The sequence below is a fragment of the Pollicipes pollicipes genome, unplaced genomic scaffold (genome assembly GCF_011947565.3).
Source record: "Pollicipes pollicipes isolate AB1234 unplaced genomic scaffold, Ppol_2.1 Scaffold_3087;HRSCAF=3621_pilon_pilon_pilon, whole genome shotgun sequence".
NCBI lineage: Eukaryota > Metazoa > Arthropoda > Thecostraca > Pollicipedomorpha > Pollicipedidae > Pollicipes > Pollicipes pollicipes.
Window position 1 is genome coordinate 34,895,655 of NW_023596225.1, and position 17,268 is coordinate 34,912,922.

At 56.3% G+C, this 17,268-nt stretch overlaps 2 protein-coding genes across 6 annotated transcripts in view; both read left to right on the top strand.

Moving 5' to 3' along the window:
• Positions 1-6,770, top strand: part of LOC119090611 (dnaJ homolog subfamily B member 6-like) — a 50,124-nt gene extending 43,354 nt beyond the window's left edge. For 4 of the 5 annotated variants that reach the window (XM_037213445.1, XM_037213447.1, XM_037213444.1 and 1 more), the window contains exons 4-6: positions 3,147-3,365; positions 4,571-4,904; positions 5,845-6,770. In XM_037213445.1, coding sequence (XP_037069340.1) covers positions 3,147-3,365; positions 4,571-4,904; positions 5,845-5,950 — 659 coding nt within the window. In that variant the 3' untranslated portion in view covers positions 5,951-6,770. The remainder of the gene's footprint in view (positions 1-3,146; positions 3,366-4,570; positions 4,905-5,844) is intronic. The other variant, XM_037213448.1, reaches the window with a different exon arrangement.
• LOC119090613 (dnaJ homolog subfamily B member 6) overlaps positions 1-17,268 on the top strand; it is a gene marked incomplete in the record, with an annotated part of 107,551 nt that overhangs the window by 43,469 nt on the left and 46,814 nt on the right.

A 17,268-nucleotide genomic window follows, 5' to 3' on the forward strand; every position in this document is an offset into this window, starting at 1 on the left:
CTGAGCGTGATCAGGCCGGTGGATGAGTGCAGTGGGGGGTGCACTATAGCTTATCATGGTTGCTCAAGTCTCGCATCCCTGGTCGTGCCACCACACTGGTATTTTGTTGCGGTCGTCGGCTGAAAGGGCAATTTGGATGTCGGCCCGGCTGGCTGGCTGATCGTCCCCCCTGCCCCCTCCCCTGCTGCCTTCCGTGTGTCCAGTTAAGAACAGGGTTGGTCACCCCTTTTATTTCCTGCTTCCTGCATCCAGCAACTCGGAAGTGGTCTACGGACGGAGGGGGCTCGAACTGGACCAACCTAAAGGGCCAGTACCAGTGTACAGTGCCCCATGTTTTCAAGATGGACTGGATTTTATGCGAGCGGTGGAATATGTACTGCAACCGTGCCCATGTCCAGTCACAATGAAGCCATTAGGCATTCTGGCACCAGATTATGATAGGGTGTAGGATGGATTATAGTCGTTAAGGCTGGGATCACCACAGCCGTAGCTCTCCCCTTGTTTTCTACTTCACCCTGTTGTGTTCCATGTTTTCTGTCATGGCGGCAGCGTAACACCACGCTTATTCTGGAATGAGCGAGAGGACTGATTGCGGGGGGTGTTCAGTCACTGCCAGTCGAGGCCCGTTGGGATGTGACTGGCGGGAGCAAGGCTGTAAAACGAGGTAGAGCAGTGCGCTTTGCAGGACGGAGGTCGAATTCGTGGATATGAAACTCCTGAACAGTGTCATCGCGGGTTAGCACGAAATCGGGCATTTGTGGTTAACGTGCTGCCGTGTTACTGTCTAGCTGTGAACTCCCTTGGGAACCACACACATTCACACCTCTGTGATGCTTGTCAGGCAGCCAGTACCATTAATGTGCCAGGCTTCAAAGAAGTGTTCGGATGTTGCTCCCCAATAGCGTGCACTCTGTGAGCTCCGTTGCATGCCAGCCAGTGAATGAAATCGAGATAACGCTAGACGAAAGGCATCGGAAACCAATTCCGAAATCTACCAACCATTGTTCACCGAAACGAATGTGTGGTTCGGTACAGTGTTAATAAGCTCACAGCTTTCACTCATCGTCGCTATCAGCGGCTGCCTCGTTGCCCAAGTCCGTTTGTTTACATTTACTGCTTCCTGGCTGTGCCACAGTGACGTCATAGCTGAGTGCCTCATTTCCGTAATGCCAAAAGCGCCGGCTTGAGTCCCTTGTACAAGGGGATTGTCGTACTTGCCTTGAGTGGGATAGCGTGCCCGGCTTCGCTTCGTTAGTTGCTTTGCCACCGACACTAAAGCAAAGCGCCGCCCATGCACAAATTTAGCGTTCCTGAAAAGCTTTTCATGCGAACGTATGGTCGCGTCAGTGAAGCGTGGGACATCGGCAACGATATAAATTGCCCGGAACGGTCCTATTGGCACTGTATGCGGGGCAGATCTTCATACCAGTGCCGTCAGTAGAGCGTCACTTGGCGGCGCTAGCTGGGCGCGTGACGTAGCGAGCGCTGCCACCTCCGGAGCTGACAGGCGCCGGCCCCGTGCCGGCCGACGCGCCGCCCCGGGCTGACCGTCGCTGACCTGGCAGAGGCCAAGCGGCGGCTGTACGACCAGCACGTGCGTGCGGGCGCGGCGCAGCCCAGCCGGCGGCCAGCGCGCGCCCACGCCGGATACGGCTTCTTCGGCACGCCCGGCTCCCGCTCCTCCGGTACCGGCGGCTTGTGTGACCCCCGCTGACCCTGCGTGACCTGGCCTGTGGTGACCGGGAGTAACCCTGCAGCTAGGCCAGACGCCGTCAGCCACTCCCCGGTCCTGCCAACCCGCTGGGCCGCCGAGAGGCCGCTAACCAGTGTTTGTAGATGAGTCGGATAGCGGCTGTGTACATTTGCGTAGTTCGTTCCCGGAACTAATTAGTGTTTACAGCGCCGAAGTTGAAGTGTGTACTTAAGTATCTTTTGCAGGACTAATTGTGCGGGTTTTCAGTGTACCAGCTGTTCGCTACTCACCAATATTTTGGCTAGAAACGAGCGGTTGTGGACGGGCTATGTCGGCCTTTGATACATTTTTACACATGATCTTCGCGCGTAGTAACTAATACTAACTGCGTCTGTCAACAATCTGATGATATCGCATGTGTCTCTTACCCCAATGTCATAGAGGGGCTCCTTGCATTTAGCCGAGGGTATTGCATTTTCATAGCTTAACTACGGCATTATGCATGTGTTGATTTGTGGCGTCAGTGCAGATGTAGACTTGCTGATAGTTCACATGTAATTTGATTCGCCTGGATTTAATCTGGTCTTCGAAGTGATAGCAGTCGTGTTTGCGTTCCACCGGTAGCCAGGCTGTCAACTTGGTCAGGTACGTTTCGTTACGTTTCGTCGCATATCGATGCGTAGAACAAGAAGTCGTCATGCCAAGGCTTTGTTTATGCGCGGATAGTCGCGCTGCAGGTGCAGTCTTCATGGGGCTGGAACTATCGTCCAAAAATTCCACACTGGCACGTACGGCCACTGGCACGGACGCGTTTAGTGTCGTTCAAACCTGACGACCGTACCGATTTTTGTGTCACTTACCCGCGTGAGCGATGCCAGCCGTCGGCGCCGCTCCGCTGGCAGCGGCGCCGGTGCAGCGGGGCACGTCCAGGCCTGCCGGGACGTGCCGTGCCGCGCGCCCGGTGCCCAGCTCGGGGCCGCGGGCCGCGCCGCCGGCCGGCCGCCCGGCCGTTCGGCTGCCGCGGTCCGCGGCGCGCCGCCCGGGTGCGCCTGATTGATGGCTCGGGTAGCTCGGATTACGTGGCGCCGGCCGCCTTCATTTGTGTCCGGAAATGAAGTTTGCTGCCGCGGCCGCTGGAAGTGGGATGGGGCGCGATGTTGCGCCGGTTTCGGTGTTGTGAGAGCGCCTCCCGGAGAGGGGCCGCAGCCCCGGCTGCGATCACTGGGTCAGGTCAGCGGCGGCAGGAGCGCTGAGGCCGCGCTGGCGTTCATAGCGGAGCACTCTGCTGTCGGCTTTCTGGAAACGTCTCGCAATTTCTGGCAGGCGTGCCCAGAGTGGCGACACGGCTGTGCCCCGTGCCGTCTGGCAGCGCCCGCACCGATCGGCCGGCGCGGCGACCGGAGCTGCGCCCGCCCCGCCCCGCCCCGCCCGCTGACACTGCCGCCGTCCGCAGACAAGAAGCGGAAGACGTACGACAAGTACGGCAAAGAGGGCGTGAGGAATGGCGGCCCGAGCCCGGCGCACGCGCACCAGTACCAGCACCACCACCACCATCACGGCGGCTTCCCCGACGACGACTTCAACTTCCTCTTCACCGGTTTCACATTCCGCGACCCGGAGGACGTGTTCCGCGAGTTCTTCGGCTCCGACCCGCTGTCCGACCTGCTGAACGGTGGGTGCCGCTGCCGGCGCGGCGCGAGGTCGCCTGATGGGTGCGCCGCTTACTCGGGGCTGAGGCGTACCGTGGAGGCGGCCTGTTTGACACCGGAGTGGAATACGTAAGCGGGTTTGAACGCCTCGAGGCTTTACGGGGCTACGTTCTCATGAATGTTAAATCAATGTGCCTTCCGCTGATAGCTGCGGCGGAAAACAGCACTTCCCAGTGAAAGTTACTCTTCCTTATTTTATTTTTTTATCGTTTTGCACGGTGCATGATGTCCCTAGATGAATTATTGGATCTTTCTCCGCAGTTTTTTTGTCGGATGACGGGTAATTGCTACCTTCTCATGTGCAAATGTTTATAACCAGTTACAATACCATTTTGCGCGCAGCCATTGTCAGACGTGCCCTGTGAGCTATTTGGATAATGTGGGGACATTTCGCCGTGGATTTCGAAGTCTTGAAGCCGATCCGCGGCTGACGACCGTCAAAAGGGTCATTCATGCTTGTCAGCTCCGTGGGCGGCTGTTCATTGGCCGGCTTCGGGTCAGTTCGGCAGTCACGATCCAAACGAGTACGTGATGCGCTGGTCACGGACTCTCGCAATGGAATCAGCTCACTTAGGAGCGCTATCGGGTCGTTTGAAATCGCTCTTAGCGATGACGCACAGGCAAACACTGGTTCGGTTTTTGCCGGCTGTTGCTGTGCGGTTGACATGCAGCCCAGCTGTGTCCGGGTCCGTGACCACAATGGTCTTTGCTATCACGCTTGTCAGCTCGCGCCTGCACGCTCCCATCGTGACACGCTTCCGGATTGCTGTAACACCACGTTTGTCAAATGTTGCCACCTGCTTCACGCCATGTTTCGGTCGTTGTTAGCAGGACTGCGCCGCACGCTTAATTCGCCGCTCTTTTCGCGCCATGTTCGCGTAGTTGTTCTCTGCGCATTAGCTGACTCGGCTGCCTGCCTAACGCCTGGGTGTTTAACGCCTGGGCGTCGGCCCGTCTAACGCCTGGGCATCGGCCCATTTAACGCCCGGGCGTCGGCCCGTTTAGCGCCTGGGCGTCGGCCCGTTTAACGCCCGGGCGTCGGCCCGTCTAACGCCTGGGCGTCGGCCCGTTTAACGCCTGGGCGTCGGCCCGTCTAACGCCTGGGCGTCGGCCGCCGCTTCCGTCGCCATTCGCCTTGACCCCGCTCGTGCGCGGCGCCCTCCCACAGACTTCTTCTCGCCAGGCATGCTGGACCCGCTGAGCGGCGGCGTGCCGCGCCGAGCCCGGCCGGGCCGCAGCCGCGGCTCGCGCCACCCGCCGTCGGCCGGCGCGCCCGCCTCCCAGCTGATGTCGCCGGCGCTCTTCTCGCCGTTCGGTCTGGGCGGGCTCGGCATGATGTCGTCGTTCGCCGCCATCGACGCCATGATGGACGGCATGGGGCCGGGCGGCGGCTTCGTGACCGCCGACAGCTTCAGCACGCACATGGGCCCCGGCGGCGCGGCCATGAAGCGAACCTCCACCAGCACCAAATACGTCAACGGCAAGAAGATCACCACGCGACGGTGAGCGACGGGCGGGCTGGGCAGGGTGTCGTGAGTTGCCGGCCACTGGTGCCACCCGGAGTCACAAGGTCATGTCAAATGGGCGTGCCGTTTATGGACATAGATTGAGCTGATAGCTGTGCATCTAGCATGATGACTTGGGCCGCCGCTCCCGCGGGCGTTATTTGCGCCACGTTTCGCCGGAAGCGCTTCACGGCCTTTGAGTGTTTTTGGATGTCAGTCATCTGTTTAGCCTAATCTGGCTGAGAGCAGTTTTTAGCGTTTATTTTAAGGGAGCCGGCGAGCCTTCCCCAGGCGTTTCTGTGCGCGACAAACGCTGGAAGGCCGGAAGAGCCTGGCACGGAACGAGTCTCGGAAGCATTATTAAATTACTCCACGGTTTGTTGGATTGAGATGGGGTCTGCGTTGCTTCTGGCGGATAACAAGCTAGCGGTGCTAACTTTATGCAATTACATTAGCGTTCCTGAAATGCCGTGTTAGGCGTCGTCGACTCATTCTCAAAACGGAAAGTTTGGCTATTTTGTGGGTGTGGATTAGCTGGGCTGTCGGCGAGCTAAGTTGTGTGTTGCCCAGGTACATGAAACACACCAGGCCAACCGGTCGAATTCGCGACCTTCAATGAGCTCAGCGATCACTGGCGTAGGATCAGCGGCCCTTCTCCGGGCGTTTGCTGCACACAGTATGATTGTATGTATCCGAGCCTCCCGCCTTTCCCCTCTTTACGTCAGGCTATCCTGATATCAATTAATTAAACGCCAACGCTATCGACGCTGTGATGTTGACCTCACGTGGCGCCGCTCGCTCTTTGCTTAAGCCCTGACGTGGCCCTGCCGCTCCACGTCGACGTGCGTGGTACGGAAGACGCCCTCACTCCTCGCACGCCGCTCGCGCGCCGCCGATGCCCGACTCGCAGTGTGTAACACCCGGCCGCCTTCCGCAGGGTGTACGACAACGGCCGAGAAACGGTCGAGACGTACGAGAACGACGTGCTGAAACAGCGCCTGCTGAACGGCGTGCCGCAACGCGTCTCGGCCCACGCGCGCTAGCCGCCGTCGCCGGCACCGAGCCAGTGATAAATCAGTCCGCGTGTCCGCCGGCGCACCGGCCGGCCGGTCAAATCCGAACACGAGTGGAGGCGCGCCCGCCGACCGCCGCGCCAGGCGCGCTGACGCCGGCCGAAATCGCCAGTCGCCGCAGCTTTGTTCGCGTTTTATGTGAATGCCGGCGGAGTGTGGCGCAGTGAGACGGGCACCGCCGCTCGAGCGGCGCGGCATCAGGGACAGCCCCGCGTGGCGGGACATGGAGTCGACGGGATCGCCCCGTCTGACGGGACGTGGAGTCGCCGGGACCGCCCCGCCTGACGGGACGTGGAGTCGCTGGGACCGCCCCGCCTGACGGGAGTGGAGTCGCCGGGACCGCCCTGCCTGACGGGACGTGGAGTTGGCGGGGCCTGACGGGATGCAGAATCGCCGGCACCGCGCCGCCAACGGCGCTCATAGCTCCGCCCAGCACGTCCGCGCCAGGACGTCGTGACACCGCGACTGCGGTGACTCCGGAGACTGCACGGCCGCTGCCGTGCGTCGCGTTCGCGCGCGGAACCGCGGACCGCTCGGCGCGAGAAGCGGGCTCGCCGGCGTTTGGGGCGGGCGGGGACGGCTCGGCCGGGACGGACCGGCCGTGCCGCGGCCCGCCGCCACCTGCGAGCTTTCAGTGTCAGTGGGGAGGGGGCGCTGCCCCGGCTCCGTCTGTGGCCCAGGCGCGGCCAGCGCCCGGGTGCCGCCGCGGGCCGCTTGTTCGGCCTCCGTTACTTTGCGTTCAACCGGGAGAGGCTTCAGTTGGTTGGATATTAATACAGATCTTCACGTGGTGGTTGCGTGTGCCGGGTCATCCCTGCGGCGGAGGCGCCATGATCGTCCGACCGCTGGCGACCGTGGGAGGTGGCCGGCTGGAGTGACCGGCCATCAGACCGAGCCGGCCGACGCGCCAGCAGGCCGGCCGCCGGGCACAGCTGCCCTGCACGCGCCCGGCTCCTTGCCGGCGAGGGGGGGGGGGGGGGACCTGTGAGCGCATGCCATCGTGTGGCGGTGGTGTTTAACCCTCTGTTTACGGTGCTGGTGGGCGCGGCTGAGCCAGCAGGCGTAAGTGATGAAGTGAACTTTCGCAACATTGCTGAATTGGCCTAACCTCCCAAAAACCACGAAAATCACAGGCAAACACAGCTTTCCGTGGTTAAGCAAATGTTAAGATGAACTGTTAAGTTACGTGATTCTCGTTATTTGGGGACTCGTCCATGGCTTAATGTCGATCGCAGCAAGTAAACAAAGGACGTTATAAGCTGTTCTACCCCAAAGAAGTTTGATGTTTTTCATGTCCCATGTAGTTTTGTACTGCGAAGAAATCTGAGATTTTTGCATTCGTCAGGATTATCAGCACCCGTCAGCAGACCAGTACCTGTCGCGGTTCAGACTCCGAATCTTGGCAGATTTTATCTCGAATCTTGGCAGATTTTTGGATGTCGGTATGAAGGTATTTCAGGCTGATTTAGACATGCAGTGCTAATATACTGCGAATGTTTTTCACTCACTTCTCGCCTGGTGATATTGGTGGGTTCAGGTTTTGTCGCAGTGGCTCTATACCCAGCAACAGCATCATTATTGTAGTTCCACGGGCATAACTGAGCTGAGTTCGTCAAGATAGAATGTTTATCCCGACTTATTTGTCTCGTCAATTGTGTTTCTGTTTATATAATGTTATCAGGCAGCCACGCGCTGTGTGGATATAATGGCGCCATTGAATAGGAAAATAATTCAGCTTATTACTCAAATGCAACGTCACTTACATGAAGCGCGACACCATGCGCGCAACCAGAGCCTTAGCAACGTGGCACAGGGTTAACGATGGGACCCTCAATAGTAAAAGCCCCCCCCCCCCTCTTTCCCCCTTAAACAAAATCGTCGGATGTGGCCTCTTTGTTAACAAGGGCATGTATTTCTCCAGTATTTTTACTTTTATTTAACTGGAACAGAAGCAAGAAGCTACCGCGAGATGACTACTGCCCGAATTTCATAGCCAATCACGCGAAGAAAACGCGTTGAGCAACTCCATGAAGTACATCCCCAGCGCTCTTCATTTAGCAATAGTCTAGCGGTCTTCTATGCCAATAGCACTCAGAATCTTTGTTAGAATTTCTAGCTGGGTTGTACAAAAATATTACGGGCCTTGCGATTGTAAACTGTAGATCGAAATGGATGAACCATTTGTATTGACATGACCAATCTATGTTTGTCCAGAAATGTTCAATTTTCAGTCGGAATCGATTAGAGACGCATATGATGCAGCGTGGTTTTGAGCATGCGCGGTCGCAAACCTTAACAGCAGAAACCTAGACGCTAGGCGTTGTAGTCTCCGTCGGCTCCATAGCGTCGGCGCCGCAGCTAACACTAGATTGTGGTCAACGGGTGGACGGGAACGATGGCGCATCGGAAAGAAGCATCTTTGAAAGCCTTAGGTCATATAATCACACATTTAGAAGGAAGTCCGAGCGTATATTTCGCCTGCACCATTTTGTATTGTGATAACAGAATCACATATGGTACACTGATAACAGAATCAGTATTGTGATAACAGATAACAGACAGATATGGTCTTTGAGCACCGCGAAGTGGTGCTGGAATCTTGTGGAAATGGAAGAGTATAGGTAGAACTATTTTTTTCGTGTTACTGTCATTGTTGATCTGTCCAGGGAGCAGTCTCAAAGTTGTCAAAACAATATGCGCCCACCCTCATGTTTGAACGGTACTAATAAGTTGGAAAAATGCACTTAGAACCATTACTTTACGACGGTCGTTCTAGCGCACACGGCGCCTGCCGCCTGGTGTTACTTGCAGCGGCCAACGCCGTTCGGTGTTACAGAAACTGCAACCCAGGCCGTCGCTGTTCTTGCTGCGGGCGCGCCGGCTCAAACCTTTTAATAAAATTTGCCTCACTTTTCGATTCTACAAAGGAATGCATCTTCTCGGACAAACATGGGATGGCCTTGTTCTTTTTTACCTCATTTCGACTCACGTATTCAGCACTAATGAGATCCCATAGTTCTTTCCGGGAGAGGAGCCCTCTTAAGGAGAACAATATGGGGCGCATCATTGTTCCCAGTGGAGGGCTGAAGGGTCATTCCGTTCCAACGCGGGGTGTCTTCCGGCTGTCATTCGGGCAATACAGGGCTGGTCCTCTGGCCGATACGGAGGCCCTAAGATGGATACGTCGTATCACATTGGCTCCTCCCCTGGCACGGGAGGCCTTCTGATCCGCGCAGTTTGGCCCTAATCGACACAGGAGCCCAAATTGACGCAACAACATCCCTGATCGCCTCATATGGTCCAATAATTGGCGCGTAGACTTCAGTTCGGCTTAACGGGCGCGTGCTGTAATTGGGTTGGAGGGCCCAACGTTTGGTGCTGGGGTCCGAACTGGCACAAGACACTTCCATTGCCTCAATGTGAACATTCATGAGTTTTTCATGCTCTCTTTCATTGCCAGAGGGCCCAACCAACGCAAGAGGCCCTAGTCATTCGGGGTCCCGTCCCCTCCCCCGTTGAGCAAATGTTCCCCTGACGACGAGCTCGAGGCCCCTTGTTGACGTAAAATACCCTGTTAGGAATTGTTGGCTCCTGACCGAAACAGGGGCCCCACATTGTTACAGGGGGCCCGATCAATGTGTATTACTAGCACAGTCTTGCCTCTGCTTGGGAAATGGGACCCTCAGAGCTCAGACCGACACAGAGCCGACTGTTCGTTGTTTGCTGTTTGGTGATCCCTGACCGAAATAGAGGAGCGCTCTGTCTCGGGGGTTCCCAAGCGGTGCAATAGGCCCTCTAACTGACGGTTAAGATTACGGCTCTACTAGTGCTGGTCCTTGATGCGACCTACAGCCAGCCCTTCGGACCCTGAAACCTCCCGATCTGGCCCTTGATCTTTGGTCTCCAAAGACTTTTCGGCCCCTCTTCGGGCACCCTCAGACACTGCCCCTGGCCGACTCGGGGCCATTTGCCGATGCAGGACCCCTGTTACGTACTGTGACTCCTGACCAACACAGGAGACCCACGTTGTTTCAGGGACCTAAACAACTGCAACTGCAACTGCAATTGCTGCTGCAAACCGCTGGCCTTGGCCTCGGCATCGCTCTTTGTTGGGAAATGGGTCTCAAGGGCTGAGACGAATATGGAGCCGACCGTTGGGCTCCATTTCGAGGCCCTGAATAATATGGACAGACAACCCTGCTATAAGGCTCTAAGAAGGTCCTCTGACTGACATTTCATGTCACGGCACTACGGGCGGGAGCCGGGCCGCAGTCCAATCGGTCTCTTGATCTTCGGCCCCGAGTGGCCCTTCTGCCACTCTTCGGACCTCCTCAAGCAAAGCTCGTGACCAATTAGGGGCCATTAGCCGGCACATGACCGCCTGTTAGGCACTATGGGCCCCTGACCGATACAGGGGCCCAATCAACGTTTCAGGTACCTAGAAAAATGCAAATCGTGGCTCTGAACTTGCTCCTGCTTGGAAAATGGGCCCCAGGATTCAGACCGACAGGGAACCAACTGGTCGGCGTTCGTGGTCTCTGGCGGCCTTAGACACCCACGTTGTTTCATGGGGTTCTCAAACGGTGCAAGATGACCTCTGACTGATATTTCAGGTTACGAACCCCCGGGCTGCGGTTCTTTATAAGACATACAGCCAGTCCTTCGGGCCCCTTTGCCCTCCATTTGATCGTAGATTCCGGTGGGCCGCCCGGGCACCTCTTCGGGCCTCACCAAACACTGCTCTAGGTCGGCTCGGGACCTCTTGCGAGCGCCGAACCCTCTATCAGGTTCTGTGGGCCCTTGAGAGATGCAGATGTCTCGACCAGTGTAAAGCACTGGTCCCAGATTTGTTGCTGAACGGGAAGTAGTCCCTTAAGCGCATTGTGCTACGGAGCCGACTGCGCAGTACTGGTGGTGCCTGACCGGTATATAGGTCCACTTCGACTCGGGGGCTCGTGATCGGCGCAAAGGTCCGTCCGACTGTTATCTGAGGGCCCGTCCCCGCAGGCTGGGCGCCTGAATATGACTGCGACCAACCGTTCATGCCCTTAGAGCCTCAAATCGTGCCCTTAATCGTAGGTCTCGGTGAGCCCTCCAGGCTAGTCGGGCCTCCCCGAACACCGCCATTTGAGTACCGGGCGCTGCGGGCCGGCCTCCTGAATACAAACTCTGGTCAACCTTTCGGGCCCTTGGGACACTCAAATCGGGTATTTAATCGTAGGTCCGGAGGTGCCTGGAGAGTCCTGGGAAAATAGGGGACAGGATGTGCCCCATGTGCCCCCTGCCTGCGCCACTGTGCCACACTCGTGGCTGAAGATGCTGTGTGTGGGGCGGGGAAGCGGGAATCTAGACCCCTCGCAAATCTACGTCACAGTGCCCACCGACTCGCTGGCGGGGCTGCAGCTGGTGAACCGTCTTCCCGACTTCCAGCAGACGATCCGAGCTCAGGAGGTCTGGGTGCGCTGCTCGACACCGCCCTGTGAGCACTAACTGACCACACCACACTTCATGGAGCCTGGACCTCGCAGCACTGCAGGGCAATGGGGTCGCCCCAATCGTATTGCAACCCTGCTGTTGACTCCGGCCAACAGAGCACGGCACCTGCTTGCCCCACTTGTAGCCAGGCTGAAGTTTGCCACCAGAGCAAAGGGATAGCTGAAGAGCAAAGGGATAGCTGAAGAGCAAAGGGATAGCTGAAGAGCAAAGGGATAGCTGAAGAGCAAAGGGATAGCTGAAGAGCAAAGGGATAGCTGAAGCTTGGGCCCATGCGGCCTGCTCTGGCGCTCCAGACCGGGTCACCCGCCTGCTGGCGCTCCATACTGCACCTGGTGCGGGCTGCTCTGGCGCTCCAGACCGGGTCACCCGCCTGCTGGCGCTCCAGACCGGGTCACCCGCCTGCTGGCGCTCCATACTGCACCTGGTGCGGGCTGCTCTGGCGCTCCAGACCGGGTCACCCGCCTGCTGGCGCTCCATACTGCACCTGGTGCGGGCTGCTCTGGCGCTCCAGACCTGGTCACCCGCCTGCTGGCGCTCCATACTACGCCTGGTGTGGCCTACTCTGGCGCTCCAGACCTGGTCACCCGCCTGCTGGCGCTCCATACTGCGCCCGGTGCGGCCTGCTCTGGCGCTCCATACCTGGTCACCCGCCTGCTGGCGCTCCATACTGCACCTGGTGCGGCCTGCTCTGGCGCTCCATACCTGGTGACCCGCCTACTGGCGCTCCATATACGCCTGGTGCGGCCTACTCTGGCGCTCTAGGCCTGGTCACCCGCCTGCTGGCGCTCCATACTGCACCTGGTGCGGCCTGCTCTGGCGCTCCATACCTGGTCACCCGCCTGCTGGCGCTCCATACTGCACCTGGTGCGGGCTGCTCTGGCGCTCCAGACCTGGTCACCCGCCTGCTGGCGCTCCATACTGCACCTGGTGCGGCCTGCTCTGGCGCTCCATACCTGGTCACCCGCCTGCTGGCGCTCCATACTGCGCCTGGTGCGGCCTACTCTGGCGCTCCAGACCTGGTCACCCGCCTGCTGGCGCTTCATACTGCACCCGGTGCGGCCTGCTCTGGCGCTCCAGACCTGGTCACCCGCCTGCTGGCGCCATACTGCGCCCGGTGCGGCCTGCTCTGGCGCTCCAGACCTGGTCACCCGCCTGCTGGCGCTCCATACTGCGCCTGGTGCGGCCTACTCTGGCGCTCCATACCTGGTCACCCGCCTGCTGGCGCTCCATACTGCGCCCGGTGCGGCCTGCTCTGGCGCTCCATACCTGGTCACCCGCCCGCTGGCGCTCCATACTGCGTCCGGTGCGGCCTTCTCTGGCGCTCCATACCTGGTCACCCGCCTACTGGCGCTCGATACTACGCCTGGTGCGGCCTACTCTGGCGCTCCATACCTGGTCACCCGCCTGCTGGCGCTCCATACTGCGTCCGGTGCGGCCTGCTCTGGCGCTCCATACCTGGTCACCCGCCTACTGGCGCTCGATACTACGCCTGGTGCGGCCTACTCTGGCGCTCTAGGCCTGGTCACCCGCCTGCTGGCGCTCCATACTGCGTCCGGTGCGGCCTGCTCTGGCGCTCCATACCTGGCCACCCGCCTGCTGGCGCTCCATACTGCGCACGGTGCGGCCTACTCTGGCGCTCCAGACCTGGTCACCCGCCCGCTGGCGCTCCATACTGCGCCCGGTGCGGCCTGCTCTGGTGCTCCATACCTGATCACCCGCCTGCTGGCGCTCCATACTGCGCCCGGTGTGGCCTGCTCTGGCGCTTCAGACCTGGCCACGGTCACCCCAAGATCACCTCCTCTGATAGGGGCAGACCACGCCGTCCCAACTCAGAGCAGACTCCATCCCATTAGTCAGGGCGGACCGACACCGGATCGGTCTTGCAGCAGACCCCCTCTGGGGGGAGTGCGGGGACCAGGACGGCGAGGAGAGACCAGAGGCTCCTCCCAGGTCACCACGAGGAACCGGCTCCAGGGACACTCCCACCGTGAGGCGCTCTCGGGGTCTCCGCCCCGCGGGGTCTCTGTGGCGAGGGTGCGAGCGACATCTCTGCCGATCCGGCCCATCCGACGCAAGGCGTGCTCACGTGGTCCGACACGTGGCGCACGCATGGAAAGCGGGCAGCTCGGGACATGTGATGGTGGCATGGTTTTCGCTACGGTTGGCTCTGCTGCATAGCACGTTCAGAAGTCGGCTAACGTTGCCACATCGGTGCCTTGGATTTGCGCGTCAGCTGACGCAACTCAGCGCTTGGCCGGGGCCATAACTTTTTACTTTGGAGCATTGGGAGGCTGAATTCGCAAACAGCACCCTCCCGGGGGTGTCGTTGAGGAGATCTCTGCTGCATAGTGCTATTGCAACCCACTCTCAAGAATTGCCGTGAGTGAGAATATGGACAACTCTCGGGTTGTGTGCCCTTGTGTTACAACGAGACCCTCCTCTTCACATCACTTGCTTGGTTCGCACTGCAAACAAGTTCTGCGTAACTAGCAGTAATCGTCGAGCCGGAGGGCCCATCGCTGCGGCGCCGATGTCTGGAGCGTGGTCGGGCCAGGGGCGAGGCTGGCTTCCTTCAACTGGCCTGCAGGTCAGTGTGTTGGACTGCTGCGGGCATATACGAGTGCCTGGAGACGCGGGCGAGGTTGTGGCAATGGATGAGACGCATCTCCCTACTGAGGCACCACATACAGCGGTACAGAACCCGTTTACCTGCCGCTGCGACCAAGTCACGTTTGGACACAATCGTGCAGCGTGCGCTGCAGCGTTGAAGGCGAGAATCGAGCCACCGCCGTCAGACGAATCTCCTCCTCTTGCATGTACAGCAATGCTCGCGTGCAGGCGACAAAACCAAGCGGTCTCCTGCCGGGATCCAGTGTACAAAAGGAGAGCGATTGCCGTCGCGTTCGTGGAAAATGAATGTGAGTCGGTTGCAACAGTGATGGGTCGCGGATGAGGGGTTGTCCACTTCACAGGACCAACGCTGAGCGTGATGGCTATGATTTAAATGGGGAATGTTTCCTATTGGTGCTTTTCGCTTATTGTTGGATCAGGCGCGTCCGATTTGATCGGTGCCGCCATTTTCGCGAAATCCTTCTGAAAAGATCAGGATTTCGATTTCAAGAAACCGCCCCTGCGAAAGAAATCTCATTCGATTCCCTGATCACCACTATCAAAGTGATACGCTTCGGTTGACTCAATGTTTCCAACGTGTGTGCTGTGATGTTTGTGACACTAACTCGTCAAAATACTTGAATGATAAATGAGATGAAAGCTTGAAACACTCTTTTTAGGGAAAAAGAGGTACAAGCACAAGGTTATTTTGACGGCAATTCAACAAAACGTCATACTTTGGCTTTGATTTTTGTCCTTTGGCGTTTAACATAGTGGGTCTCTTCGAAACGCACTTTGTCTTTGAGAAACGGAGCATCGCATGCTCTTAAGTGACGCACAGGCTCACATTTCAACCAATGCCCTCTCGGCAATTGCCCATTGCCGCTTGCTGTGTCAATCACAAATGTTTAACTGAGGCAAAGTTTGTTCTCGATACACAAATGATTAATATATTTTCAGCTTTTTTGCATGGAACCAATTTTGATTTTCATGAGACAAGGGCAGCTTTTTTCGTTGGGCCAAGAAGAGCGTTCTCGATGCCAGCGCCTTCTTTCCACGCACTGACGTCATCTAGCGAGAAGCGTCTTGCCACTTTGTACACTTCTGGTACCTGGTGGCCTTAACTTGTCTATCACCATGCGGTGTAAATGTAAGTTAAGTTTAAAGTCTATAGCCAAAATAACACCAGCGGAGAATTACTGAAAGCCATTGGGTTAAATTTTGGTTTAAAATGGGTAAAAAACAAAAATTGAAGTTGTTTTGACGACGCTGTAGGTGCATTACCCAATACTTTTTATTAGGCGTAACTAGTCCTGAGGATTCACAAAAATGTTTTTGAAATAGGCCCAAAGATGGGTTGCCCGTTCTAACGACCTGATCAACACCGATCTTGTTGTTGACCGCTATGTTATCTCGTGCCCGGCCGCCGCTGCCATCATCAACGCCTTCCAACAAGACAGCAGAGACGGATTGGCTGCCTCATATATCGCAGATCCTAAGAAGATGTGGTGAGCATGAGACAAAAGGAGAAAGAAGATTTCTCGTCAAAATGCTGAATTTATTCGCTTTCCTTATAAAAGAACAAAGGTTGTTTCATGTTGATGCTTGTGATGTCTGCTTCCGTCACATTTGGAAAAAACCGACTCAAGGTGAAATGCCAAGTTACGAAAACCGGGAACGTGGAAATTTTTCCTTTACTTAATAAATACCATACAAAGAGCATCATATCGATGTTCAGGATGTCCGCTTTCGTCACAGTTAAAAAACTTACCCTCAAGGTCAAAGGTAAAGGCCACGCAAAGCAAAGTAGCCTGTTATATATGTATGTGCTTCAGAAATACGACAAATGCCGTGGCACATCGATGCTCGCGATGTCTGCTTCCGGCACACACTTATAAAGACTAGCTCTCGAGTTCAAACGTCAAGGTCTCAAAAAATGACACCCTGGCATTTTTTCGTTTAGGTAATAAATACCGCAGCAAAGGTGTCTTATCGGTGCTCAGGATGTTCGCTTTCGTCGCACTGGAAAAAACTAACTCTCATGCTCATGATTAACACATATCCTGAAATTAATTAGTTTACTTAGGAAATGATGGACACTAAATAACGGACGGAGGTTCAGAACATCGATCTGATACTCGTCTCGTGGTATGTGTAAAACATAGGAATAAATGTCAGGGTACCGTGTTTTTGTGACCCTGATCTTTGACCTGCAGATTGAGTTTTTGCAAACTTGACGAAAGCAGGGATCACGAGCATCAATATGACACGTCTTTTGTTGTATTTCTTAAGTAAACGAATAAATGCCAAGGCAAGCCGCCTCCCCTGTCCTGTTAAGAGGGCAAGGACTCTGAACTTCATTGAATGACCTTCAAAATGGCTATTTCAGTTCAAACCCCCGCACAAATGTGGAACGCCACGTAGAACTAATCGCGCGAAGCCGAATGCTGGGCACCACCTTGACTTTCGTTATGCTTTGGTTTCGGTATTTTTTTAGTTGAGTATTAGGCAGCCACACCCTCATGGTCCAAATCATGCAATTGTCTGTGATAATGCTTGAAGCAAACATCGCACCAGTTGGACCGACCTAGCTACAGGAAATCTGATTATCACGAAGCATAATAAGCCCATTACTCATTCATCCCATTCAACGTCAAAAAAGACCGTCATCCGTTAGACTTTTGGCATGCCTGAAAGGTATAATGTAATGCCGCTGCAAATGACCACTCGTGTAAAAAATTGCAAAACTTGTTCGAGGCAAACGGCTACTCCAAACAGTTTGTGCGCCACCTTCATCGAGAGGCCGTCAACAACATCAAGTGGAGCAACAACGCCGCGAACAAACAACGTAGGCACCAACATCAGCAGGAACTTCAACATCAACAGAACATCAGCACCAGCAAGAACACCAACATCGACACCAACGAGATCAGCATCGTCGACTCCACCAGCGGTATCAGTCGAACAAACAAAAATAAAATGTGTCAGACCTGAACGGTGGATGGTTATCTTACTCTACCCCATGATATGTCAGACCTGGACAGTGGACGGCCATCTTGCTCTACCCCCATCATATGTCAGACCTGGACAGTGGACAGCTGTCTTACTCTATCCCACAATATGTCAGACCTGGACAGTGCATGGCTATCATACCCTATCCCATTTTCATATTCGGACAGCTT